The sequence below is a fragment of the Carcharodon carcharias genome, chromosome 12 (genome assembly GCF_017639515.1).
Source record: "Carcharodon carcharias isolate sCarCar2 chromosome 12, sCarCar2.pri, whole genome shotgun sequence".
In the NCBI taxonomy this organism is placed as follows: Eukaryota; Metazoa; Chordata; class Chondrichthyes; order Lamniformes; family Lamnidae; genus Carcharodon; species Carcharodon carcharias.
The window spans coordinates 80,882,229-80,910,108 of record NC_054478.1 but is presented as its reverse complement, the minus strand read 5'-3'; the positions used below and the strand labels follow the sequence as shown (position 1 = coordinate 80,910,108).

General features: G+C 39.5%; 1 protein-coding gene across 3 annotated transcripts in view; it reads right to left on the bottom strand.

Annotated features, from left to right (window-relative positions):
* Window positions 1-27,880, bottom strand: part of LOC121284838 (mitogen-activated protein kinase kinase kinase 20-like) — a 130,288-nt gene that overhangs the window by 67,962 nt on the left and 34,446 nt on the right. For all 3 annotated transcript variants that reach the window (XM_041200622.1, XM_041200626.1, XM_041200625.1), the window contains exons 6-11: window positions 26,092-26,120; window positions 25,861-25,998; window positions 21,778-21,864; window positions 11,093-11,167; window positions 7,523-7,629; window positions 730-865 (exon numbers count right to left, since the gene is read on the bottom strand). In XM_041200622.1, the coding sequence (XP_041056556.1) occupies window positions 730-865; window positions 7,523-7,629; window positions 11,093-11,167; window positions 21,778-21,864; window positions 25,861-25,998; window positions 26,092-26,120 (572 nt within the window). The remainder of the gene's footprint in view (window positions 1-729; window positions 866-7,522; window positions 7,630-11,092; window positions 11,168-21,777; window positions 21,865-25,860; window positions 25,999-26,091; window positions 26,121-27,880) is intronic.

Here is a 27,880-nt window from a genome sequence, read left to right as displayed (position 1 = left end):
TAACAGAACAGATTATATAAACAGACTTGGGCCATTTGTTTCCATCACTTGCATATGTGGGTAATACGTTTGGTCTCATCATTTCCTAATATAATAGTTTTAAGAGGTAATTCCATAAGTTACGATGGTAGTTAAAGTAGTATCCCTTGCATTTACTATGATCGTCCTTGGAAAATGTTGAAGAGCCAATATACATTATGACAACATTCTCTTTATTTATGACAGTCTGTGTTAAGGAAGGCCCTCCAGGAATATATATATATATATATATAAATGTTGAAACTAAGGTTTTGCACAGAAGGGCTTTTTCAATTGCCTAAACTTCTATAAAGCTAAAAATATTTTTGTCAAATGCTGTAGCCAGTGGGTGAATACAGACACAAATTAATTTTCTCTCTCTTGCAGGAATACCACATCACAAATGATAAAGAAAGAATAAAATTTGAGGAATTTGAAGTGGAAGCAATGTAAAGCACAGGAAGCAGAAGGCTTTCAGAGCTCAGGTGTCAATATGTTCTCTAAAAAGGCAGAGGACCTCAAACTTTGTTCCATATTTGCTGGTGAAGTAGATTATCCATCTTACATGCAGGAGAACAAAGGAAGCTATAATTTTATATTTTAGCTGTGTATTATGTGATTTTTTTTAATCACAGTAAAATAGTTCTAGCATTAAAAAATCATAGGTTGCAAAATCTGAACAATAAGGCGTACATATCTATGAACACTTACAGGAGCACTTGACTGTTCCACCAACTTTTGCTCCCACATTTTCAAACGCCTTTCTCGTTCCTTCAACTCCTGTTCTTTTGTGCTCAGATCTCGTTCAAGTTTCTTTAGTCTTTCCAAAGTGGCCTCTATTTCACATCTGTAGGAAACAATCACAGCGTTCATTAATGAGAACAAATTGTTTTAGATTCACCCTTGAATTCTAATTAAATTTCACTGACTTCCTAGGTAATCACATCCAGTACTGGATTAGTGCCACAACATTTTGAATTTACCACAATGTACTAAATATTTTATAAATTGTAAATATATAAACAAGAATGACTTTAAGGGTACCATGATTTTTATACTACTATGATTTATATTTAAAACACGTTAGGAACAGAATTTTTGCAGAGAACTTTTCCCAGAGTGGCATTGTAAGTGATTACCATAACTAGGACCAGTAGTCTATATGGGCCACAATCCCCATTCATGGCATGGGAGTAATATTATCATGAGAGCTCCACAAAAAATAATCTCGGGCTGTTTCTAAACAACAACTTTAAAGCAGAAAACTGTCAACAAGGCTAAAAAAGTCAACATACATTAAGAATAAATGGTAATTCATCAGAATACATATTCCTCTGTATAAACTAAAGTTATGCCCTCCAAAAACACATTTGTTTTTATAAATTTGGTGGGAAATTCATATTTTGCATCTAATTTCTTGATTTTGGTATCTCATCTCACCTGTTAATAAAATTCCTTTTTGCAAACACATTTTCTATGGTTGCACTTTATAAATACAGAAGGTTTTTTTTAACATAAGATGCCAAACAGCACATTTAGCAACACGCTCCCCAATACCTTCACGCTCCACCACTGCTATTCCCACTACTGCACTTCAAGTAAACGATCCCACCTCTACGACATCTCGCATAACCTCCCAGTGCTTTAGTCTAATACCTCTCTCGCGTTCTTTGAGTATGTACAACTTGTTTGAATAGCTGAGCAGTTGCGTAGCAGTAGAAAATTAAGGCTATAGAGGAAAGGATAATAAAACAAATTTTTAATTAAAATTTTGAAATTTTATAAAAATTTAACTAAAGTTCCCTAATGTCACTGCTCACTGCCAGAATACAGCAACTGGTTTTGACCTGCTGAGGCCATTTGGGAGCAATGCATGTGACGTTCATGTTGAGAAATAGATTGCCATCTCTCATAGCAGGCAGATGCTTCTGATTGGTTAGTATTGATGTAAAAATCTATAAATATTGGTGATGTCTTTTCATGTGGCCTTCCATGACTGTAATTTGAAACTATCTGCAATTGAACCGGTTTAATTCAGCTACTCAAATTTTAAGTTTTACAGTTTTCTATTGTTGGATTTGTTTTAATATTGCAGAGAGTTATATAGCATTTCCTCTTTTATGACAGCTGTATACCTTGAGTGTTAAATTTTAACGATCCCTTAACTAGAAATTAAAGTTGGCCCATTTCAAATACTGACTGTGTGGGCTGATTGTGGCTAATTGTAGCACCCCTGTAAGTTGTGCCAGCTGAGATCAGCTATCTCCACACAGATCAAGAATTGAAGTTGGGGGTTTCTTTATCTGCATGGTTCAGTACCATTCCAGGTAATATGTTACTTACTGAGTCATTGGGAGAACAGAGGCCTGCATGTTTTAAAGGTGAGTGAATTGTATATTTCCCAAGAATCTAAAGCGGAATTATTTATCTATATGTTGCTGGTGCCAAATCTGTTATTTGAAGTGGTGAAAGTCATCATAAAAGAAATGAATTAAAAATATATGCTGCTGGTATGCCAGTGATCACACTAGAATTAAATAATTGCTTTTCAGAACACACACATGATATGAGGTAACCGCAATTTGTCATCTAACCATTATGTTCTGCAGGCTACCACATTAATATCCAAATATCCCAAATTTCTTACAATTTGTCCTTTAATGATTAAAAAAGAATGATGTCAGACTTAAACAGCCTACAATTTTCACAGCTAAATGTCAAATTATCTCCTACAAACTTATGCCATACATGGGGATTACTGCAATGGTTTATCTTGCAGCCAGGGCTATTCTGTGCACTTCTCTCAGCCTGTAAAGAATTTCTCCCAATACCCAGCTAAAATAGTTAGTTTCTCGCTAGCCCATCACAAATTCTCACATTTGCTATTTGATGATCTCCCATACCTGTCATAGTCTCTAACTCTATTGCTCATCATTTCCATTATCAAGTTTAATCTATGCCCCCATCTATATTCTATAACTTGTTTTTCTCTAAAGAACTATTTTTCTTTATACTAGTTTCTCTTGACATAAATCTACCATAACATCTTAAGCCCACTGACCTCTAACTTCAATTTTCCACATTCACCATGCTCTCTATCCCTTCCTGTTTAGGAATCATACAGAAATGGAACCATGCTGTCCAGACTACTGCTTCACCGAATGTTATCAAGAGTAACTGTGCCTAGCTTATCTCTGCAAGGTTAAGCCTATGAAAACCACTCTGCCAAACAGGTAAAATGTAGATTGCCACCTGCCACAAGCAGGGGTTCCCTTCCTCAAGGATGTGATTGAGATAAAGTGTTGTGCAAGAAGGAAACAGCCTTGCTTTGTGCATCTTTTAATGATTCTGGGCTATTCTTGCACTAACACCCATCAGGGCAGGCAGGGTCTCAACATCCCTACTGGGGAGGGATAGAAAATGTTACATGGAAGACTGAGATGACAATGAATTAACTTGATAAGCAATTATTTGTGGGATAAATAGGTTAACACTTAACAATAAGACTTGATATAATATATATTGTACTTCCAGGTTTACTTTGATGGAATAAGTCAAATACTATTTTTATTACATATGATTTTCATCATTGTTTTTGGGATCATATTCCCTAGTTAGGAGCATTTTTCTGTGAAACCCATATGCCTGGTCAATAAGCCATTTACCAAACACTTTTTATTTAAAGAGGATTACATTTTACTAGTTATGACACCCATTTCATCCACCATCTTTGGACTCAACTGTTTCTGTTCCTGAAGAAATTTAGTTTAATATTTTAATCTTATTAAAGCTATGAATGGTTGGCCCAATCTAAAAAATATTTTCTGCATCTCAATACTGACCCAATCTTTAAAACAAATTAATATATATTAATCACAATAACAAATGGGACACTTTAGAAGGCATGACACAGATGTTATACAGTACACTGCTGCAATATGCAAACCTTGCAAAGCTCATTAGTCTCCGCTGAGTCACTGCCACTATGCTTTCAGCAGTGAGCAATGCTATTTATATGGTCTCATGTGACATATAAAAATAACTCTCCACCTCATGCTCATACTCAATTTTTCCATTCAGACTGTAAATGTTTGCTATAATTGATTTTCTTGATGTGACAATTTGCTTGCAAAACTTTCATGGAATGTATTACAACCCATTTGCGTTGTCCTACTTATAATTAAACATTTTCTTCTGCCAGGACTTTCTTTCTACTTTGACCATAGCTGCTGTCAGAACATAGTCCAGAATTAACCACTGCCTAGAATAATGCCAGTAACAACTTAATACAGACCTAGGCGAGAACCTTTAAGACCATAAGACCATAAGACATAGGGGCAGAAATTAGGCCATTCGGTCCATCAAGTCTGCTCTGCCATTCAATCATGGCTGATAAGTTTCTCAACCTCATTCTCCTCCCTTCTCCCCGTAACCTTTGATCCTCTTACCAATCAAGAATCTATCTATCTCGGTCTTAAATACACTCAATGACCTGGCCTCCACAGCCTTCTGTGGCAATGAATTCCATAGATTCACCACTCTCTGGCTAAAGAAGTTTCTCCTCATCTCTGTAACTCTGTGAACAACAATATGTATTTATTATAGAGCATATAACACACAGCTAGTTTCCCAGTCATCCACTTATATATGAAGCTGTCACATCAATGGATCCCAACAATATAATCTGAATTTTCATTAAACTTCCTGTCAATTAGACATTCCAAAAAATGTTAACATCCCACTTTGCCTGCATCTCATACATCTGTAAATCTTTTGCTGTAATTTTCCTTTACTATATTTTTTTCCCTCCTGATAATTTTCTACCCTCCTTTTCTGAAGACACTGGCTCTGGTTCCTTAAGTCACAATCACCCTCCAATATCTCAACCAAGTCACCACTTTTCAGCCATAAGCCCAAACAGTAAGTGCTGGCAAAATTTTCAACTTTATGGATACTTGGAAATTCATGTTAGTGCATAAATAATGGAAACATATAATGACCAACAGTATCAGCTAATGCCATATTGACATAGTTTTTACTGTGTTCATGATCAAAGACTTTCCAACATATACAATCCCTCAAAGGGGCCAAGAATGTGGTAATTAATTTTACCAGGCATCACTCAATTCTTTGGACTGGCTTAATCAATATTTTGTCTCAGTTTTCACAGTGGAGGACACTAGTACCATCCCAATAGTAACAGGTAGTGCAGAGGATATAGAGAAGGAGGAAATTCACTAGAGAAAAAGTACTGAGCAAACTATTGGGATTAAAGAGTGACAAGTTCCCAGGGCCTGATGGCCTATATCCCAAGATCATAAAGGAAGTGGCAGCAGAGATAGTGGATGCATGGCTATAATATTCCAAAATTCCCTGGATTCTGGAAAGGTTCCAGTGGATTGGAAAAATGCTAATATAACGCTCTTATTCAAAAAGGGGGGTGGAGGCAGAAAGTAGTGAACTATAGACCAGTTGGTTTAACGTCTGTCGTTGGGAAATTGTTGGAATCCATTATTAAGGAAGTAGTAATGGGGCATTTGGAAAGTCAAAATGCAATCCATCAGAGTCAGCATGGTTTTATGAAGAATAAATCCTGTTTGACTAATTTGCTAGAGTTCTTTGAAGATGTGACAAGCAAAGTGGATAATGGGGATCCTGTAGATGTAGTATATCTGGACTTCCAGAAGGCCTTTGAAAAGATGCCGCACAGAAGATTAATACACAAGATAAGATCACATGGAGTTAGGGGCAATATATTAGCTTGGATAGAGGATTGGCTAACCAACAGAATGCAGAGAGTTGGGATAAATGGGTCTTTTTCTGGATGGCAAACTGTAACTAGTGGGGTGCCACAGGGTTCGGTCCTTGGGCCCAACTATTTACAATTTATACTAATGACTTGGATTCAGGGATAGAAGGTACTATAGCTAAATTTGCAGATGACACCAAAATAGGTGGAAAAGTAAGTTGCAAGGAAGAAATAAGAAATTTACAAATGGGTATGGACAGGTTAGGTAAATGGGCCAAAATTTGGCAGATGGATAAGCGTGAGGTTATCCATTTTGGTCGGAAGAATAAAAAGGTGACTTATTATTTAAACGGAGAGAAACTTCAGAATGCTTCATTGCAGAGGGATCTGGGTGTCCTCGTGCATGAATCACTGAAAGCTAGTATGCAGGTACAGCAGGTAATAAGGAAGGTAAATGGAATTTTGGCATTTATTGCTAAAGGAATAGAGTGTAAAAATAGGGAAGTGTTGTTGCAACTGTATAAGGCATTGGTGAGACCGCACCTGGAGCACTGTTCACAGTTTTGGTCCCCTTACTTGAGGAAGGATGTAGTTGCATTGGAGGCGGCTCAGAGGAGGTTCACGACATTGATTCCAGGGATGCGAGGTTTGTCTTATGAGGAGAGATTGAGCAGTTTAGGCCTATATTCGCTAGAGCTCAGAAGGATGAGAGGAGATCTAATTGACATATATAAGATGCTAAAGGGGATAGACAAAGTAAACATGGGGCAGATGTTTCCCCTTGTGGGGCATTCTAGAACAAGAGGTCATAGTTTTAGGCTAAGGGGTGGTAGGTTTAAATCAGAGATGAGGAGGAATTACTTTTCTCAAAGGGTCTTGAATCTGTGGAATTCACTACCTCAGAGTGCAGTGGATGCTGAGACGCTGAATAAATTTAAGGAGGAGAGGGGCAGATTTTTAATTAGTAACGGGTTGAAAGGTTATGAGGAGAGGGCAGGAAATTGGAGTTGAGGCCAAAATGTGATCAGCCATGATCGTATTGAATGACGGGGCAGGCTCGAGGGGCTGAATGGCCTACTCCTGCTCCTAGTTCTTATGTTCTTATAGCTGAGTTAAAATCTGTAGCAGATTAAAAAAAATCAAAATCCATGACTCCTCCCACAGTCACAACAATGGTTTCACAATTCCAGTCAACCATCTTTTGTGTTTTTTATTTCATTTCAGTATTAAGATTGTCAAATATAATGACAAAGCTGAGAGATAATGAAGAATTGTGGGATGTTAAAAATAACATTGTGGGATTAAAGAATCAAGTTAATTTCAAAGCGATAATCTCCATTTAAGATGCCAAAAAGTCTCTAAACACAGGTTAAAGCTATCAGTGCTTAACCTATTTACAGACTTTTGATTTTGGAATTGCAGAATAAAGTTCCTGTATGGACAATGTGCTGTTGACAGTAGGTGTGCAGCACTCCAGCTGCAAATAGCACAACCTATCCAAAAGGAAGGCAAATTCACCTTTTATGGTGCATAAGAGACAGCATAAAATACAGGCTCTTATAGACCCTCAAGACACACAGTAAGATAGCTGCACTCACACGTCGCAGGTGTGTGTGTGTGTCACTTTTCTAGTACCATACCAATGATATAGAAACAATAGCCAAGTTTTGGTATATATTCCAATATATTCCAAAGCTTAAAGGCTTAATAGGTTAAACTAATCATCCTATAGGTTAAAAGGGGATACAAGCCTACCTCCACTGAGCCTTGTTGTGCAAGAAGGAATTGCACTGGTCCGGAAGTTTGCTGTCATGTGACATAATCTCAAGAATCCCTAAGATCTGCTTAAAATTTGGCCTTCTCTGTAGGAACCAACAACAAGAAAACATAAATGCAGCACTCAAATAATTTATGCCATACAGTGTCTCATATAAATTTAATGTAAATGGAAGATAAGGATGTTGATAGTTAGCAAAAACATATACATTGTACTAAAGCTGAGAAGTCCCATTACTGATTGACCATAGATTTGATGGCACAAAGATTGGTGCCGCAGTAAGTAGTATAATACGAGCATAAAATTACAAAGAGTCATTGACAGATTAAGACAGGATTTTTGTAGATGCCGTTAGGTATTAGTTCATCCCTATTGAACCAAAAAATGTTAGATCAAACTATCAATTAATAGTGAAGATCCAAAGAGATTTAGGGGTCCACATACATAGATCACTAAAATGTAATAAACACAAACAAATGTTAGCCTTCATAATTAGAGGGCAAGAATATAAAGGGGAGAAAGTTTCACCATAGCTATACAAAGTCCTGGCTGGATCACGTCTTGAGTATGGTGGATAATTAAGGGCACTGCAGCTCAGTAAGGAGATACTGGCCTTGGAAGCAAAGCAGTGCAGATTCATCAGAATGTGACTCAGGCTCCAAGGATTAGATTGTGAGGAGGGATGTAAACTAGGCTTTGTTACAAATATGATATTTAGAAGATTGCTGTGTTTCAAAACTGTATCTTTACTTTAGGATAAATGAAGGGGGTCATGTGACCTGTTCTGAAGTTTACCTAACAATAGGCCTGGGTGATGTGGCCATTAAGGATTAAAGGGAAACCCAGATTGTTTTGCTGGAAAGAAGGTGTTGACACTTGGAGACAATGGCAGCAGCATCTGTGTTTACAATGGTTAGTTCTGGGAAGGTGTTGAGACTGTGGGATTGTAAACAGTTATGCTTTAAGCTGTCCATTTACTACCAAGATAAAAGAGAATTGGGGTCTCAAGGATAGTTAATCAGCATTTCTACATGGATACAAGGCCCATATGATTCATGCTGCCACGGAGATGGGCTTTGAGATGGCAAGGTCTTCTAAGACATCCCTGTAAATTCACGAAAGCAGTTTCCCAGGATCCGGGAGAGAGGGAGCAGTTAGAGGCTGAAAGTCTGCAAGATTCACAATGCAGGAATGCAGATAGGAGCACATACTCAAACTGAAAAGATCAAGCTCGTGAGGATTTGAAATGAGGCTGGAAGATTTGCCTAGCTTGTGGTAAGGGGGGGAATCATCAGGAAAATCCCTCACTTTGAAAGACAGTTTTGGGGTTAAAAGTTATCAGGCTGAGAGAGGAGAAAAACAAAAGTAAATCATTGGCAGCCAGGAATCACTGTGGACCGGATATAGGAAAATAGAATGACCATTTAAGGGACAGTGTAAAGTATACCTGTGAAGTGGGTTGTTTGGTTGCGTTAAGGGTAAAAGGGGAAAAGTTTTGTTCTGTAGTTTATTGTATAAGTTGTTTACAAAAATAGTGTTTAGTCATTATGCTTTTAATCTGTTCGTTACAGTAAAAATCTTGAAATGTGAAATCTTGCTTCAGCCTTTCAGCTATCAGTTGGAAGTTTGAATTTCTCTTTTTATATAGTTATCGGTCTTTACGGTGCTCGTAACAGCTTGTATTGGAATGAAGAGGGTTAAAGGGGGTTTTGAAAGATAATGACAGGATACATGGAAAGTTTTAGCAGGTGAGGGAGTCTAGGGCAAGGAGAGACAACCATAAAATCAGAGCCAGGACCTTCGGGGAGAACCTAGAAAATAACCCTTCATGCAAAGGATGGTAGAAGTGTGGTAACCACTCCCACAAGCAGCAGTAGATATTATCTCAATTAAAACTTTTAAATCAGAGATTGATAGAATTTTGCTAGCCAAGGTTATTAAAAAGAATTTGGAACCAAGACAAGTGGATTTAAGATATAGATCAGCCATGATCTATCTCACTGAATGACGGAACAAGCTCATGGACTGATGGTCTATTCTTATGTTCTTTTTAAATCAAACAGTTGATTATTTACGGATAGTCATATCACTGAAATCTTTGACTTTCTTAACGCTGTTTACATCTTTTATGACTGAAATGATGTGTCAGAGCTAAAGCATCAACAGTGACCAATAGTGCAATGTCATTTAATCCTAAATAATTGCAAAACAAGCACAACAATGTGGTTACTGTGATTGACAGTACTACTATTTCTTTCCAAGGAAAGTGGGCATGTAAAGCACTGACTTCTAACAGCAACACAAACTTTAAAAGGAAATGCCAGAGGTACATTTTGCTTTAAATAGGCACATTCTGGATATGAAAGCTGCAAATGCAAAATATCAGAGTTTAAAATGATTTTGGTAAAGTCCACCAGATTCAAAAATTCTATCAGTCCTTTTATGTTAAGAGCACAGCTGATAGTGAACGTGCAGTTCTCCTGTTGGCAACTGCTCTCATAAATATGACCTCCATTACTGTGACAGCAGTAGACCACTGTTGTGTCCATCTTGAAAGCTACTTCCAGATTCACTGGCTCCACCTCTGGCCTATTAAATGTGAGTCATTACATCAATGTCAGCAGCTAGAATAGTGCATCCACGCGAAGTGGTGAAGATCTTGTCAGTAATTTTCTGTAAGAATAGTACTAGATTTTTCAGATAATTGATGCTGATTGTATTTATATGGGAGGGAAATGTGCAGTTTTAGTAATATTAGCTTCGAGAAGGCTTGTGGCAGTCCCAAGATGTGGCATACTGCTGATCATGGCAAACTGATCGTGGCAAGCTGCCCAATTAGAAACTGATGGAAAGAAAGAGCTAGAGTGATATCATTCTGCTGCAAGCATGCACAGGGAAGCAAGTCAGTATTCTCAAATCGACTTCCTTATGGAGTGCCACATTAAGCAAGTAACATAAATGGGAGTTGGGAGCCCATGGAGTTTAGTATAATGTAATACGATTACAAAATAAAAGCATCATTTCTGGGTCTTGCTGAGAACTACAGCTGTTTTATTCTTTACACTTTAAACATAGTACGTTGCTCTACCTCACAATCAGTACATTTTCAGAACATTGCATCAGGTGCTTCAGGCTGTGAGAAGGAACTATGATTACAAATGGTTACATTTGTCAAACCCATCAACATTTTTGTAGGTCGAAAACAAAAATACAGAGGTTTCAGTGTGTGCATTGTCAGGTACATTTGGAACATTGATAAACTTAGCATACTTTTACACAGGACATGAGGTCCCAAAAGATGGCTCACAAATGAGAGATCCTTCACCACCGAGACGTGGTCTCTACTATTTATCTCATTTAGAGAAAGTTACTTGGTGGCTGATGGCAGCTGTGGGGACCCATGAAAGTGCGGGTCTCCAAAGGCAGCAAATTTTGAACTAGATAATTCTGTAAGTAGCAGCGGGACCTCCCTAACAGTTCCCTCCCTGCACCAACTCTGTCATCAATAGCATTCCCTCAATGTAAAAAAAAAGTTTCTCAGTACTTACTTTGGGATCCATTTCCCAGCACTGGTGCAGTAGTTCTGCAAAACTGGCAGGGCAGCCCTTCGGAATGGTCAATCTCTATAATAAAAATAGCACAAGTTTACACAAAAGTAAACAAAAAAAGACACAAATAATTGAACCAACTAAGCTGGGGCTTCTTCAATTTCCTTCCCACCAAGAGACAGCAACATCCTACTGGAGCATAGTTTCAAGGGTATTCTGGTTATTTCATTCAAGTTTTTTAAAAAATTTGTTCAAAGGATGTGAGCATCACTGGCAAGGTCAGCATTTGTTTCCCAACCTTTATTGCCTGTGAGAAAGTGCAGGTGATTCTTGAACCACTGCAGTCCATGTAGTGTAGCATACACCCACAGTGCAATTAGGAAGGAAGTTTCAGATTTTTGACCCTGTGACAGTGAAAGAATAGCGATACAGTTCCAAGTCAGGATGGTGTGCGGCTTCGCAGGGAACTTCCAGGTGGTGGCGTTCCCATGCATCTTTTAGCTGGTACAGGTCGTGGGTTTGGAAGGTGCTGTCAAAGGACCCCTGGTGAGTTGCTGCAGTGCATCTTGTAGATGGTACACATCGTTGCTGCTGTGCTTTGGCAGTGGAGGGAGTAAAAGCTTAAGGTGATGGATTGGTGCTAATCAAGTGGGCTGCTTTGTCCTGGATGGTGTCGAACTTCTCCAGTGATGTGGGAGCTGCATTCATCCAGGCAAGTGGAGAGTATTCCATCACACTCCTGACTTGTGCCTTGTAGATATGATGCACAGGCTTTGGGGAGTCAGGAGATGAGTTACTCACCACAGAATTCAAAGCTTCTGACCTGCTCTTTTGGTCCCAGTATTTATGAGGCTGGTCTGGTTAAGTTTATGGTCAATGTTAAACCTCCCCAGGATGTAGATGGTGGGGGATTCAGCGATGATAATGCCACTGAATGGCATGGGAAGATGGTTAGATTCTCTCCTGTTGGAGATAATCATTACCTGGCACATCTGTGGAGCAAATGTAACTTGCCACTTATCAACCTGGGCAACATTCAGGCTTGGGCTTTGCTGCATTTGGACATGGACTGCTTCAGCATCTGAGGAGTCGCAAATGGTTCTGAACATGGTGCAATCATCAGCGGACATCCCCACTTCTGACCTTAAGAAGAAGGAAGATCATTGATGAAGCAGCTGAAGATGGTTGAGCCTAGGACACTAATAATCCTGAGGAACTCCTGCAGTGATATCCTGGGAGCTAAGATGATTGACCTCCAACAACCATAACTCTCTTCCTTTGGGCTAGGTATGATTCTAATCAGTGGAGAGTTTACTCGCTGATTCCCATTTTACTAAGGGTCCTTGATGCCACAATGAGTCAAATGCTACCTTGACGTCAAGGGCAGTCACTTTCAACTCACCTCTGGAGTTTAACTCTTTTGTCCATGTTTGGGCTGAGATTGTAATGAGGTTTATCTTCAGCGGTGAGCTTTCACTGAGTGGGTTGGTGAACTGTTTAACTTTGCAAAGCATTACCATTAAGTCCATGCTCTCACTTAACATCATGTGCAACTTACAGTGAGAATCGCAGATACCAATTAAAATATAGAGTGCTGGCAAAATTTCCCCATACTACCAAGAAACACTTCATCATCTCCACCATAAGTCACTAAAACCAATTTCATCACCTCCACATGTCAGTTAGCTCAGTACGGACTTGGATCATAGTTATGGTGTTACCACCCTATGTGGCTTATTAACGCACCCCATGATACATTTATGCAATAAGTTACTGGGTGAGCTGTCGAGCTAGACCTTCTAAAAATAAATGCGCCAGAAGCTTGGGAATGCAACCGTGTGTAGCTAGGAACATAAATTTATGACGCCAAGACACTTATACAACGAGTATTGACTCTCCACAATATCATTGTCTCAACGTTCAGGCTTTACAGTCGATATTTTCCTGGATTCTGTGTCACTAATTACTCCTATAAATGAACCTATTGTTCCCTACAATCAAAAATGCATTTTAACTACCAGATGAATGATAGTGTGATCTGGGGATCACAATGGAAAAGTCTATTCCACATAACAGCCACTGAGATGTCACATGTGCACTCTCCCATCTCTGGGAGAAAATAGGCTGAAAGAATTATATTGAGGCAAGCCACAACTACAAATCAAGAGACTGGCTTATTATATGTAACATACCTAAGTGAACAGTATACACTTTTCATCATGAAATGAATTACCTATGGTCTTCAGTTAATGAAAAAACAACAAAGGTGCAACTTAACTGATGCCCTGGGCACAAGCTCACTTCAAAGTTGTTGCAGAGTTAGCCACTTGTGAATTTATATTAAAGGCTGCCTGGACTCGGCCAAGCTTTGAGAGGGGGAGGAAGAGGCAGTAAGGGAGAGGGTAAGGGGAGAGAGGGAGGATGAGAGATTGAAATTAAGAATTGTAACAAATAATACAATCACTGTTTAAGTACATGATGTCTGGTTGCAATGTTTTATCAAATGGAACATGTTCGACTTGCGATCACTCCATGCACACCAAAAACTATTCCAACAGTTGATAAAGAACAAACATTTTTTATTGCACTATTTAGTATTTTGGAAGTAGTACCTAAATTATAAAATAATCCACTCAATTTTACTTCACTGCAAAATTTCAAGAGTTAGGTATGAATCTGTGAGACACTGGGCAAGGCATTAGTCAGAAGAAGAAAAATAATTAATCACAAATAATGAACACTTGAAATTAAAAAATGCTGGATATATACAGGTCAGTCATCAGTTGAAAAATATCAGTCAATATTTCAACAGGGATCCTTCCTCAAAATTGAGTTTGAACAAAGGGCCTTAATCCAAATGTGTATTTCTACTTTTATACAGATGATTAGTTCTTCTTTGGTATCTTCATGTAAGTAGCATTACTGTACATTTACATTTTGCTAATGGATCTCCTGCAAGACGGTTTATGGAGTTTAAGGATGGACAATAAAGCAGTATTGCAGGTTCTGAGCACTGGAGAACCTATAAGTAACATTGACCCAGGAACAAAATGCAGTGAAGCCAGGTCCACTGCTGGCAGTGCAACCGAACAGCAAAAATGTATAGGTAGCAGAGTTGCCACAGCAAACATTCAAATAGAGATACCAATGTAGAAATAAGATCTATTTATTGTGTTCACTTTATTCATTTAAATATAACAACAAAATATTATTAAATAAGACTTGCATTTACATAGCATTTATCACAACCTCAGGGCATTTCAGATTGCTTTATAATCAGTAAAACACTTTGAAATGAAATCACAGATACTCTGTTTCTGTTTAGCAGAAGCTGAGATGCAGGAAACTCTAAGGGCCAAATATGGAGAAACTGCAGAGGAGCTGCTACATCATCGCATTGGGAGACTTACGTATCCCAAACTGGAAGGGGAGAAAAGCACTGGAGCTTGGAACAGAACAAACAGCTGGACCCTCACTATGCAAGGAAACAGATTTTAAAAAAATTCATGGAATGTGGACTTTGCTAGCTGGGCCAGCATTTATTGCCCATCCCTCGTTACCCTTGATAAGGTGGTAGTGAGCTGCCTTCTTGAATTGCTGGAGTCCATGTGGTGTAGGTACATCCAGTGCTGTTAGAGGGAGTTCCAGGGCTTTAACCCAGCGACAATGAAGGATGATTTCCAAGTCAGGATGGTAAGTGGCTTGGAGGGAAACTTCCAGGTAGTGGTGTTCCCACCTATCTGCTGCCCTTGTCCTTCTAGATAGTAGTAGTCATGGGTTTAGAAGGGAATGGCACTGGGCAAAAGTAGAATGGGAGGAGTATATGGCATATAATTGAAATAAAATCCAAATGCATGGTTAGTACTTTATTTTGTAGTTATTTAATGGGATTTATAAAATGCAATACATTCTATTGGTGACAATTTATTTTTCTGTATCATTACAATTTATCAATGCTCTGTAATTCTTTAATTTAATAGGCTGTATTTTTTTTATAATAGCTCAGCTGTTGCAATTTATTTTTCATTTCCTACATCTACCCTGGTTCATACAAGAGCCCACTGTGGTCACAGTACCTGCTGCAATTGCAGCTACCTGCCTGTAAGGAGCTCTAGGCATCATGACTGAAGGCAGCAGTTCCTTTGCTCTTATTTTCTCGGTCACGCATTGGACTTAAGAGTTCCTATTTTCCACTGAGTCTGGAAGAACTGGGGATGGAGGCTGGTCACATGGATAAGAATTCAGATGTCATTCAAAGTACATGCTTAATTCCCCCTCTAAAATAAGGTGAATAACTGAAAGTTGAATTGACTGTGTCATTAGAACTCCAAAACTATTTCATCATCTAGGGCCAGACTGGCTACTGCATGTGCCACAGCCTCCTAAACATCAGCTCTGCCAGAGAGTGGCAGCTATAAAGTCTATTCTGGGAACTGTAATCCAGCAGCTGCTTGTGCCTCCACTCTTTTAAAACTTACAGCATAAAGCACTTTATTTATATCATCTAAGGTAAACAAACAAATCTGCTCATCCAATTTTTGCATGAAGTTCACCCATTTTAAATACCAATCTAGCCCTACAAGCTAACCATTGGCAAATAGCTCAGCAGAGCATTTTGTAAAATCCAGAAATTTTGAAATAAGATCATCCTTGATTTGTGCTTAGACGCAATAAAGCAAAAGTAATGTGTACATTTACATAATTGCATTATTTGGCACTATAGTCTGAAGTGACCATTGACCCTATATCTGTCTATGACTTGGGATCATGTGGTATTACTTCAGGAACCCAATAGTATATCCTGGAGAATGTCTTTTGTGGCTGATTTCTTCTCTGTACGCTGTAGGGTCTATTAACATCTTCAAGCTCAATCATTACAGTGCTTTTAGATTGCTCTGACTTCCCTATGCTTGCTGAAATTCTTTCCCATTGTGGGTAGAGGACACAGTTAATATCACACTCACAATCACTGTGCCTTTCAAACATAGGCCTGGATTTTACAGCCCTGCCACGATGTGTCTCCCCCCAGCGGATGCGGAGAGCCATTTAAATCCCCATTCAGTTCAGCGGGGCGGTAATATCCCATAAAGGGGCCGTAAAATCGTGGCCATAACCTGAGGAATAGTGATGTGGTGAACAGGGGGCTGAGGGCATCAATATGGATAATCCTGCTATTCAACATTGTATTAACATTGGAAATTTGAGGGTATTTGCCTCCAGAGCGAAGGCGTTTGTTGATTAGTCTAACCACTCTCCTCTTGGATGAGTAGGAAGCAATCAGCGTTTCTCCAATTTCTCAAAGATACTGAACAGCTGCTGGATTAAGTGTTGGCAAAAGTGCTTTCTTCCACACTGCAGAGAATCCTCTTCCCAACATAGTGAGATCTCTCTTAGTTTCAGTTGTGGAAGGTGTGATTATTTTGTTTATTTTATTTTAAACAGGATAATTTAAATAATAAAATATTTTACTTGTATTTGGTGGGTTGGGTGTTTTGGCTGCCAAATATAATTTGAAATTTCTTTTGAGTGAGCGAATAGTTGATTTTGCGAGGGTTGCTGGATATTCATTGGTAATTTTTGTCAGGTATTCATCAAATCAGAAATTGAAACATTTAGTAATTTTGGTTTGACAAGAATAAACTGAGCATGGCTCTTAGCATTGCCCAAGCCTTATGGACATTTCCTGTACGTCTCCCAATATCTTTGAATAACTCTACATGCCTCCTATTATTGATATACTAAATCACTACTTTGCACTTTTGGAGGGGTGCAGGCTGTGTAGAAGCTAATGCAATATGTGCAGAAAAGAGAATTTTTTAAAAATTAATTCACGGGATATGGCTGTTGGTATTTATTGTTCAATCCTCATTGCCCTTGAGAAGATGGTGGTGAGTTACCTTCTTGAATATAACTGAGTGGCTTGCTAGGCCATTTCAGAGGGCAGTCAAGAGTCAAACACATTGCTGAGTTGAGAGATGAAAGACTGGACGAGGATGGCAGATTTCCTTCTTTAAAAAGGACATTAGTGAACCAGATGGGATTTATGATAATCCGGTAGTTTCATGGTCACTATTATTGATCATGGCTTTCTATTCCATATTTTCTTTAATTGAATTTAAATTCCCCAGCTTCTGTGGTGGGATTTAAAGTTATGTCAGCATTATTAGACAGGGCCTCCAACTTATTAACCCAGTAACATAACCACCGTAACCAGTAAAAACAACAGTGTACAGGGACTTGACCTTAAGATTAAAAGATACTTTACTATAATAAAACCACACAGTACTGGAAAAAAAAACTCAACAGGTCTGCCAGCATCTGTGGAGAAACACAGTTAACATTTTGAGTCCAATATGACTCTTCTTCGATACTCTACTGCCTGAGTTATGTGGGCTCCAGGTTACTAGGCTGTTCACAGTGGCCCATGGGATGGAGTGAGAAAAGGCAGTAGAGGTTTGACACGTGTTTAGATTAAGGCTTAGGCAAGGATTTAAAATTTTTTTAAAAATAAGTGGCTTGGGCCTTGGCAGCACTTGATGTGTGGGGAACAAGATGGGATATACCACTAATAGTGGGAGGGAGTGAAAAACTGGGATCCGACATCACTTGGGGAAGGCGTGTTGACTTCTGCAAACATTGAGGAAGGCTGAGGAAAGATGGGACCTAACAGAGCAATGAAGTTTAGTACTACTTTGAGAGGATGCAACAGCCTGGTAAGATGTATGGGAGGGACACTGGAGCCTAGCCTCTCTTGGGTACTCATTAGGGCCTAGCAATGTTGCCAAGTAGAGAGGGGAATCTACCAGCATGTGGAATTGGGCAGCCATGCTTGAAACTGACAGCCATCTACCTGGGCAGGGGTTCTTTATACAACAGCTTAATCAGGGTCTGCACTTGTGACTTCAATTTTTTGTTGTATCATTTTTTACAAACCTGAATAAATTCCTTCCACAATTTCAGTGAGTTTCAGGTCATACCCTGAATTATAAGTCTTCAAACTAGGCTCCTTGGATACAGAAAGGCCATAAGGAGATTTTGCAAGGTTCTGTTGACTTATAAGCACAGCATTTCAATTGCTATACACTAACATTGAAATGATTGTACTATTTTTCCTTTGGGTGGCTGACAGACTGAATCTTGGAATTACATCAATATCTACTTGAATCCCTAAGATTGCATCAATATTTGCAGATGGCCTAGTAGGCTGAAGATTTAATTAACTTTATCTTACATGATGACCAAATGATTCCTCCCTGTTGAAACTTAAAAAAAAATCTTCATTGCTAAAGAGTTCCACTTTATGAAATAAACACTGCAGTTAGTTACTCTTAAATTGTATTTGTGCAATCCTACCTCTGATAGATATACAGCAAGTACATAAAACTGAAAACATGTTATTCATGTGTATAGGGAGATTTAATTCAATTAAAGAAACTTAGAAGTTAGCAAAACACACAAGACCAACATCAAACAGTCCAAATACATCCCAGTTCCACATTTCCAATGTAGTTTCAAATAGTGGGGACAATTACAATATATAGTTGGAGGTTCCTGAAGTATTACCTCAACTTCCTAATGTCAACGAAACTTGAATAGACAAATCAGTACTGCCTTCAGGGAAAGTTTCACAACAGTAATACTACTAGGAAAAATTGGCACCAAAGCAGTAAACATTTAAAAGAAAAATGAGAAAACCACATGGGAAAGTTGCATACAGAGAGTAGAGGCCTGAAAAATTATCTGGGCACATTTTACAGTTTCTTTTTTAAGCGAGATTTTCAAAATTCATGTCAAATGGGGGCTAAAACCTGATGTTGCTAGGATAACCTCTCTCCACAGAGAGATACTGTACACAAACAAAAACAGCTCCTTTATTATAATAAGTGTGGTGCCACCTTTGGGGTTTATGAACATCAGCAGGGAACATGTGAAATTTATCAGAGAACCCCTCTGAAATAGTACATCCAATTCAGAAGCAATCTTTCTGCTCATCATTAGTACTCAATTAATCCTTTGAATCCCAAAAGATCTCTTCATTTTTTAAAACATGCACACATCTACCATTGTGATTTTCCTTTAATGTTGTAATACTAACTAAAAAGCAGATTCAGGCACTTACAAATGCAATGCTCTATACAAAATAAAAGCCTTATTGCATTTTTAATGAAAAACAGAAAATGCTGGAAATCTTCAGCAGGTGTCAGCTATAAATATCAAGTAGAGGTGGTTAGACTCTCTTTTGTTGGAGATGGCACTTGTTCAGCAGAATTGTTACATGCCACTTGTCAGCCCAAGCCTGGATGTTGCTCTAAATCGGCATGTACTATTTAGTTATCTTAAGAGTTGTGAATGGAGCTGAACACTGTGTAATCATCAACCGAGAGCCTTATCTCTGACATTACGATGGACAGAAGGCATTGATGAAGCAACTAAAAATAGTTGAATGTAGCTATCATCAGGAACTCCGGCAATGATGTCCCAGGCTGAGGTGATTGGCCTATAATAACCATTACCATCTTTCTTTGAACCAAGTATGACTCCAGCCACTGGAGACTTTGCCTCTGATCTCAGTGGCTTCAGTTTTACTAGCTGTCTCTGGTGCCATACATGGTCAAAAGATGACTTGATGTCAAGGGAAATCACTTTCACCTCATCTCCACAATTCAGTTTTTGCGCTGAACCAAAGCTATAATGGGATACTAGTCCTGGCAGAATTCAAAACGCGCTTTGGCGACCAGGTTCTTGCTGAGTAAGTGCCACTGTTAATGGCTGATAGCACTGTTGATGACTCCTTCCATTCCTTTGCTGATGATCGACTGAGAGTAGGCTAATGGGATGGTAGTTGGCCAGAATGCATCTGTCCTGCTTATTGGCTTATAGTCTACTGAACACTTGGCTAGGAGCGCAGCTCCTTTGCTGAGCCAGTGGACCTTGCTGTGTTTCTTGATGTGAAGGGAATTGAATGACTGGAATAATATTTCTGATGGTGGGGACTTCAGGAGGGGATCCAGAAGGATCATCCATTTGGCTTTTATGACTGCAGATGGTTTAAAACACCCTGAACTCATGTGCTGGGCTCTTCCATTGTTGTGGATGGGTATGTTCATGGAGGCTCCTGATCCCATTAGTTGCGTAATATCCGCCACCATTCACAACTGATATGGCAGGACTGTAGAGCTTTGACCTGATTCATTGGTTGTGGGATTAATTATCTCTCTTTAATAACATGCTGTTTCTATTGTTTAGCATGCGTTTGTTGCAGCATCGACAGGCTGCCATCTCATTTTTAGGTCCAGCTGCATTGCATGTTAATCAAGGGTCAGTTCATCTGACATGACAATTTGATGGATATGCTAGGCTCAAGATTACAAATTGTGATGGAATACAATTCAACTGTTACTAATAGTCCAGCGTTCTGTGGATGCCTAGCTTTAAGTTGCTGGATGTCCTTAATCTCTTTCACTTAGCAAGATGGCAGTGATGCATGTCACAATGGGAGGGTGTCCTCAGTCTGAAGACAGGACTTCATCTCCACAAGGACTATTCAGTAGTGGCTCTTACCAATATTGTCACATGCACAACATATCCATTTTTCAGGACAAGGTGAAGTTGATTATTCCCCCACGTTGATCCTCTCTCTTTTTGCTGCAAATTCTTTCTAGCAGCTAAGTTCTTCACGACTCAGCCAACTTGATATCTGATGGTACTACTGAGCCACTCTTGCTGATAGACATGGAAGTCACTCACCCTGAGTACATTTTGTGTCCGTACATCCATCAATGCTTTTTTCAAGTGGTATTCAACATGGAGGAGTACAATTCATCCAGTGAGGGAGAGCAGTAGTTGATGATCAGCAAGTGGTATTCTTACTCATATTTGACCTGAAGCTACGAGGCTTCAGGGGATCATGAGGCAATATTGAGGACTCCCAGAGCCTCCCCTCCTATTTGCTGACTGTACACAGCTGTGCCACCACCTCTGTTGGGACTGTCTTGCAGTGGGAAAGGGGTGGTGGTGGAGAGTCTGGGACATTGTCAATAGGTATGATTCCGTGAGTATGCCTGTGCCAAGCTATTACTTAAACAATTGATGGGACAGTTCCCCCAGCATTGGCACCAGCCTCCAGATGTTAATGATGACGACTTTGTAGAATTATAAGGGCTGAGCGTGGCTTTGCCATGTTCAAATTCAATGCCTAGGTTGCATTCATGTAATCAGTCCAGTTTATTCTCATTACGCTTTGTAGCTGTTTGTTACCACTGAGTGGCTGATAGGCCACCTCATGATAGTTAACTGCTTTGGTGTGAAATTAAAGTGACAAACAAGCCAGACCTGACAAGGACCTAGGGTTTGTTCTCTACAGAACATCACTGAACCGGTTGGATTTTTACAGCAATCCAACAGTTTCATGGTCACTTTCATTGATAAAAGCTTTGTATTTCAATATTTTTAAAAAAACTGAATTCAAGTTCTAAAACTGCCATGTTCTTTTGATTATTAGTCCAGTAAATAATCACTATGGCATGATGTGGATGTCTGTGTGTGTGTAATGGAGTTTGAGACACGTTATCACGAAATTTTAAATCTACATATTGTTTCAATAGAAATGTCAAACACAAACATATAAAAACATACCTATAAAAATGAGCTTTTTCATACAGTATTAATTAAAATATACCAAGTACCTCATTTTTCTCCACTACTAGCCAGGCCACTTGTAAGCCTTCAAGGCCTTTAAATGGGACCTCTCTAGTCAGCATTTCCCAAAGAACCTGGAAAACAGAAGGTACCTTTCAACATTTATCCAATCCCACTGGCAAATTCTATAAAAAGCAGAACATTTCTACAGCTTTTTCAGATATCTACTAAGGAAGTCATTACTAATGAATGGCACAGAGATAGTGTGTCCAAGAAAGGTCAGCCTTAGCTGTCACCCACATACCCGCCGGAACCCTACTAAACACACCAGATGAAGAACATTGGTCATTTTTGCTTCAAAGGATAAACATGATGATCATCATTGGTACATTCAGAGAAAAACAGCTGACTTCCCCGGACATACAGACACTTACTTTACAAGGGACCACTACCATAACACATCACAGAAGTGAAATTCCCCATATATACCAGAAGACTGTATCAGTGTTTTGAGCTTACTGCACTCGGAATGGAACGCACTGCCTGTTAGGGTGGTGGAAACTAATTCAGTCATGGCTTTCAAAAGAGAATTGAATAATTACTTCAAGAATAAAAAAAAAACTGCATTTTTATGGGGAAAGAATAGGGGAAGTGAGACTAACTGGAATGCTTTTCAAAAGGCACAGACTCGATGGGACAAATGGCCATTTCCTGAGGGATTCTATAACTAGGAAGATGTTCAACACAGCCAGGTCAACATGGGGGTGTGGTAGGTGAAAAATCTCTCTTTACAGCTCAATAAGGTCATGGAATTCAATTCCAGGCTCAATGGTTAAGATAGAAATTAAACATCAACAAACTAAATTTCTTCACTGCCTCCATGAATACTTGAAGACAAAGATAGCAATTTACACAAATTTTAAAGGTCAAAATTTCAAAAATACTATCCTACAATGAAAGGACTGCATAGGAGTCAAACTAACTTGACCAATAAAATGTGTTTTCAACAATGCCAAGGATGATATCACAGAGCCATAGAAGTTACAATACAGTAATAGGTCATTTGACCCAACGAGTCTGATCAACATTTACCCTCCATATGAGCTAACAGTCGTATTCACATTTTCCCACCAGGCTATCTTTTCCCTTCACGCGCTATCCAACCAATCCTGAATGTTGACTTAGTTTCTAGCTTAACCACTGATCCTGGAATTAAATTCCATAGCTTCATGACTCTGTGTAAGGGGAGAATCTTCACCCATTCCCATCCACAGATACGACGTTAAAATGGCCTGATAATACTTTGAAACACATGAGCAAGTGTAGGTTATTTACACCTAGAACCTACTTTGCCATCTGATTAGATCATTGCATATCTGTAGCTCACCTCTATTTACCCACTTTGTTCCATATTCTGCTAAACTTACCGAACAAAAATCGATCAATCTATGTCTTGAAAGCTTCCACCATCCTGGAACCCACAGCACTTTAGGAGAAGAAAATTCCCAATTCCCACTACCCTTAGTGTGAAAACGTATTATTGTATTTCACTCCTAAGTCAACGAAGTCTAATTTTACAAATATGCTCTCTTGTTCTGGATTCTTCCACCAAAGGAATATTTCTCTGTATCTACCTTCTCGAATTGATTTATCACTTTAATGAGCTTGATTAGATCACCCCTCAAACTTTAAAAAAATCAGACAGATATAAGCCAAGTTTATACAATCTGTTCTCATAATTTAAACCTTTAAGCGCTGATACAATTCTTTGAATTCGTTTATTTACTTCAAAACCAATACACCCTGCTTGAGGTCCAGTGCCTAAAACTAAATGCAGTTCTCAAGATGCGGTCTGACCAAAGTTCTGCACAAATAAAATTTCCTCACTTTAAAATTCCAACCCTCAAGATAAAGGCAAACATTCTATCAACCTTCTTGATTACCTTTTACACTTGTGTACTAGATTTTAGTGATTTGAGAACAAGGAGACGTAAATCCCTTTGCTGCTCCATAATCCGGAGCTTCACGTTTATTCCGATTTGCATTCCTCAGATTCAGATCTGATGCTTCCATCTGTCTGAAGTTTGTCTTCACTTTGGGCTGCATTTTTTCAGCCTCCTGGGTGACAGAGCTGGAGGCTGGAGTTGGCCGGTTGAGGTGGGGGGGGGGGTCTTGCTGGAAAATGGGGGGATCCAAGTTGGGACATCTTCCCAATGCATTCCTGCACCCCCCCAACCCCCAGGAACATTCCTGGAGCCCATGGGAATCAGGATTGGCTGCATGCTCCATAAAGGCAGACAATTAAGGTGATGAAGACCCTGATTCGGGGTGATTTTGTGGTCCCATTGGCACTTTCCTGCTAGCAGAGTGAGCCCTCCTCCAAGTGCAGAGGTTGCCAGCTCAATGGGGGCAGAAGCCTCCCGATAGGAGATTAGGAGGTGGTGGTGGTGGTTGAGGGCGTCAGCCGAGCCAGAGCTTTATGCCCCATCAGCCGGGCTAGAGCTTGAAAGGATGTAATCACGGCTGAGCCCAATGCATGAGGGGTTTCCCCTTTACCCCATTAGACCTACCGGACTAGATCCTGTTTATTTACTCGTGCTTTGCAGGTCAAAGGCCTCATTTCCCAGTGGGGCTGCTGAGGCTCCGGAGCTGTGGGCCTTCTGATTGGGGTGGCACCATCAAGAACCCACCCGCCTTCTTGAGTGGAGGAAGCCAATTAGGAAACTGCCTCACCGAAGATTGTGCCACTGGGTGCGCTGCCAAAAGTGTAGGTTGATTACCCCCATTTTGTACTGACATCGGGTCTTAAAGGTGTTGGGAAAACCCAGTCCTTTATCTGCAATTAGCGACTCATGACAAGGAGACTGTTATGAAAGGCTATAGGATCATTGGCTTTATCAATAGAAGAATTGAATACAAAAGCAAGGAAGTTATGCTAAGGCATTACAAATCACTGGTTAGGCCTCAGCTGCAGTAGTGTGCTCAAATCTGAGCATTACAATTTAGGAAGGACTTCAAGGTCTTGGAAAGAGTACAGCAAAGATCTACAAGAATGGTACCAGGGATGAGGAACTTCAGTTACGTGGAGTGACTGGAGGACATGGAAGTGTTCTCCTTAGAGGAGGGAAAGTTAAGTGGAGACATGTCAGAGGTCATCAAAATCATGAATGGTTTTGACAGGTTAAAAAAGGAGAGACTGTTTCCAGTTACAGAAGGGTCAGTAGTGAGAGAGAATAATAAGTTTCTGTGACCTTTGGTGCTAGTTTAAAAAAATTCATTAGGAGTCAGCTCCGCACATAAAACTGGCCATACCCAGACTAAATTAATCACTGTTGCGAGTTTCTGCTAATTGCGCTTGTTTCTGGGTCTTCAAGAAAACTCTTAAAATTAGTCTTTTTTTTAAAGAAGAGGTACACTAAAAATCATATTTTAAAAGGTTTGAATATTTGCCTGCTAGACACCAACATAACTTGGTTCTTCATAAATGGTTCTTCATGTCTTTTTAAAATCATGCTCAGTGATTTAAAATAGGTGGTGGACTGGGCATTAATTAAAATGCTGATTTTGTTATAAACCCATTTTCAATCATATTATTAAAACTGCGTCAAGTGGCCACTCTTAAATATATCAAGGATTTTAATTTTTTTAAATTACATTCTGTAATGCTGCCAGATTGCACTGGTCATGACATATTTCACATTCAGCAACACTTCTTAAAATGTTGCTCAATTTTGAGTGTAATTTGTGACTGGATTGCCAATTGTGCGCAAAGTGAGAACTCCAGGCATTTAGTGATTCAGCTTTTCAACTTATACCCACATTCCCTTCTTTCCCAATTGGGGAAATGCGGTTTTTCCTCCTAAGTGTCAAAACGTATTTGAACACGTTAAAAACGCACAGTGAAACTGAGATATCATTGGCACGTCAAAAGTTTTTTTGTTACTAGTAACTAAATTGATGGCTGGGATTTTATAAGTTAAAAATTATAAATACAAAAGATTAATTTTTCTCTCTCAAAATTTTACTTATTCCAAAGGATAGCACAGATATGAAGCAATGTAATACTTTGAAGTGGAAACAGCTTTGATGGTTAAAATGTTGACTGAATTTTCTGTGCACGACATACTTACCACACCATAGGAGAATGTGTCACAGGTTTCAGACACTGGCAGGCTCTGTATGACTTCTGGTGCCATCCATGGGAAGGTTCCCACCAGGCTCATGTGTGTTGTATGGGAGTGAAACCTTGAGGCTCCAAAATCACAAATCTAGGGTAAAGCATACAACTTCTTTGTAAAGAATTCATGCTTTTAACCATAGTACTACAAAACAAGCTCAGATAGAAAATGGTGATAACTCACCTTTAATGCTCTGTCTGCAGCAATCACCACTAAATTAAATGGTAAAATAAAATGAGACAGATCAGATATTATTTCAGCTAGGGAGTTTCTCTCCTATGTCCAGAATAGAATCAAAACACAGCAAATATCTTTGAGTGGATTAATCTTACAGTCTTCAAGGTATGACTTCTGAGGGATGAAACACTTTGGCCCAGATTTTCAGCCCAGCATTGGGTTGACCAAGTTGGGTGATTTCCCGGCTCAGCAAAACCGACCCTTTAAAGTTGGCCATCCACAGGTGGGATTTTTGCTCGGGGGTGGGGTGGGTGGGCGGGGTGCACTAATAAACGAGTCGGGCGGGCAACCCCAGAACAAATCTGCAGGCTGCTGGGCGCAAGGTCTACCTCTTGTGCTCTGCCACTGTGTTTAAATAAATAAGAAATAATAAAATACAATCAATCCTCCAGCCCTCACTCCCACACACTCACTCTCCCTATGCCCTATCCATGCCAACTTATGACCTCCACCGACCCCACCATGGCCCTTCACACCCTTATGCCAATTTAGTGCCCCTCTACCCACCCCCATTGCCCCCATACTGCCTAAGTCAACTTAGTGCCAACTCATGCTAACCCATTCATGCCTACCACCCTTTGCCCTTACACCCCCCCACCATGCCAACTCACCTAATATCCTTAGACAGTTTCTAGCAACCTCATATAGTTCTGACACTGCCTAGATAGCTTTGACAGGTTTGACAGCTGGGCAACAACTTAACACTTCCTTGACAGCTGCAATGAGTTTGTGCGTAAAAAGTACATAATCATGTTCATTTTTATAACAATCCCAAAGAGTGCCTTACCTCTCCCAAAGGTGTCCCAAGACCCTGTTCAAAGGGCTATCCACAAGAATCCACCAAGTTCAGACCCCCTCTTACCTGTTCTAATCTGCACACCCTGGATTCCACACTCCTATTTTTACAAAATCCCACTGCAGTGGAGGCAGCTGGATTTAAATGGCCAGCTGCCTTTGCAAATCACACATGTGTGAACACCAGCCTGACTCCAGTCCCGCCGCAGTGAAGATGGGAGCGGGACTTAACACTTTCAGCGATTTCGGAGATTATCGCCATGATGGAGAGACTCTCCATCGTGGCAAAAATCCTGGCCTTTATCTTTACCAGCAAAACCATCTTAATCGAACAAATATTCAGTTTTTAGAGAATTATTCTTGACATTGCAGAATTTATTGTAGGATAAAGCTACATTATCAAAAGGAATAAATTAGAAATATGCCCAGCTTTGTAATTCTAAAATGCAATTACTTAAAGCTGATATGATTAACTTCATCTTTTCCTCATCTGTTTATCAACCTGCTCCAAACAAGCTACTGATTGGTGCAGAAGTTTGTCCTGTGAACAACTTTCATTGATTTTTCCCTCACTCGAAAAAGAACCAGGTTTCCACTCTGTGGCTTTACACAGTGCAGCCAAGTCTGGAAAACAGTAATGCGAGTGGCTTTCAGTTCATACATAAACTCCTTCAGATCCTATCAGTTAAACAAACCCTTCATAGCACTGCCCATGATTAAAAAACGGAAACTTTTAAAAATGTAATAATTAGTATAGTGATAGATCAATGCTTCTTTCTATTTGAATGCACAGGCCACTGATGAGAAGTACAGCTTAGTGGATTGAGCACAGAAACCATATGTTTCTGAAACTGAGATCTATCATAAAAATACCAAACTATTCCACAGTGTTTGTGATAGGAAGTCATTTTGAAACATATAGGCTTCTTCATCTTCTCCC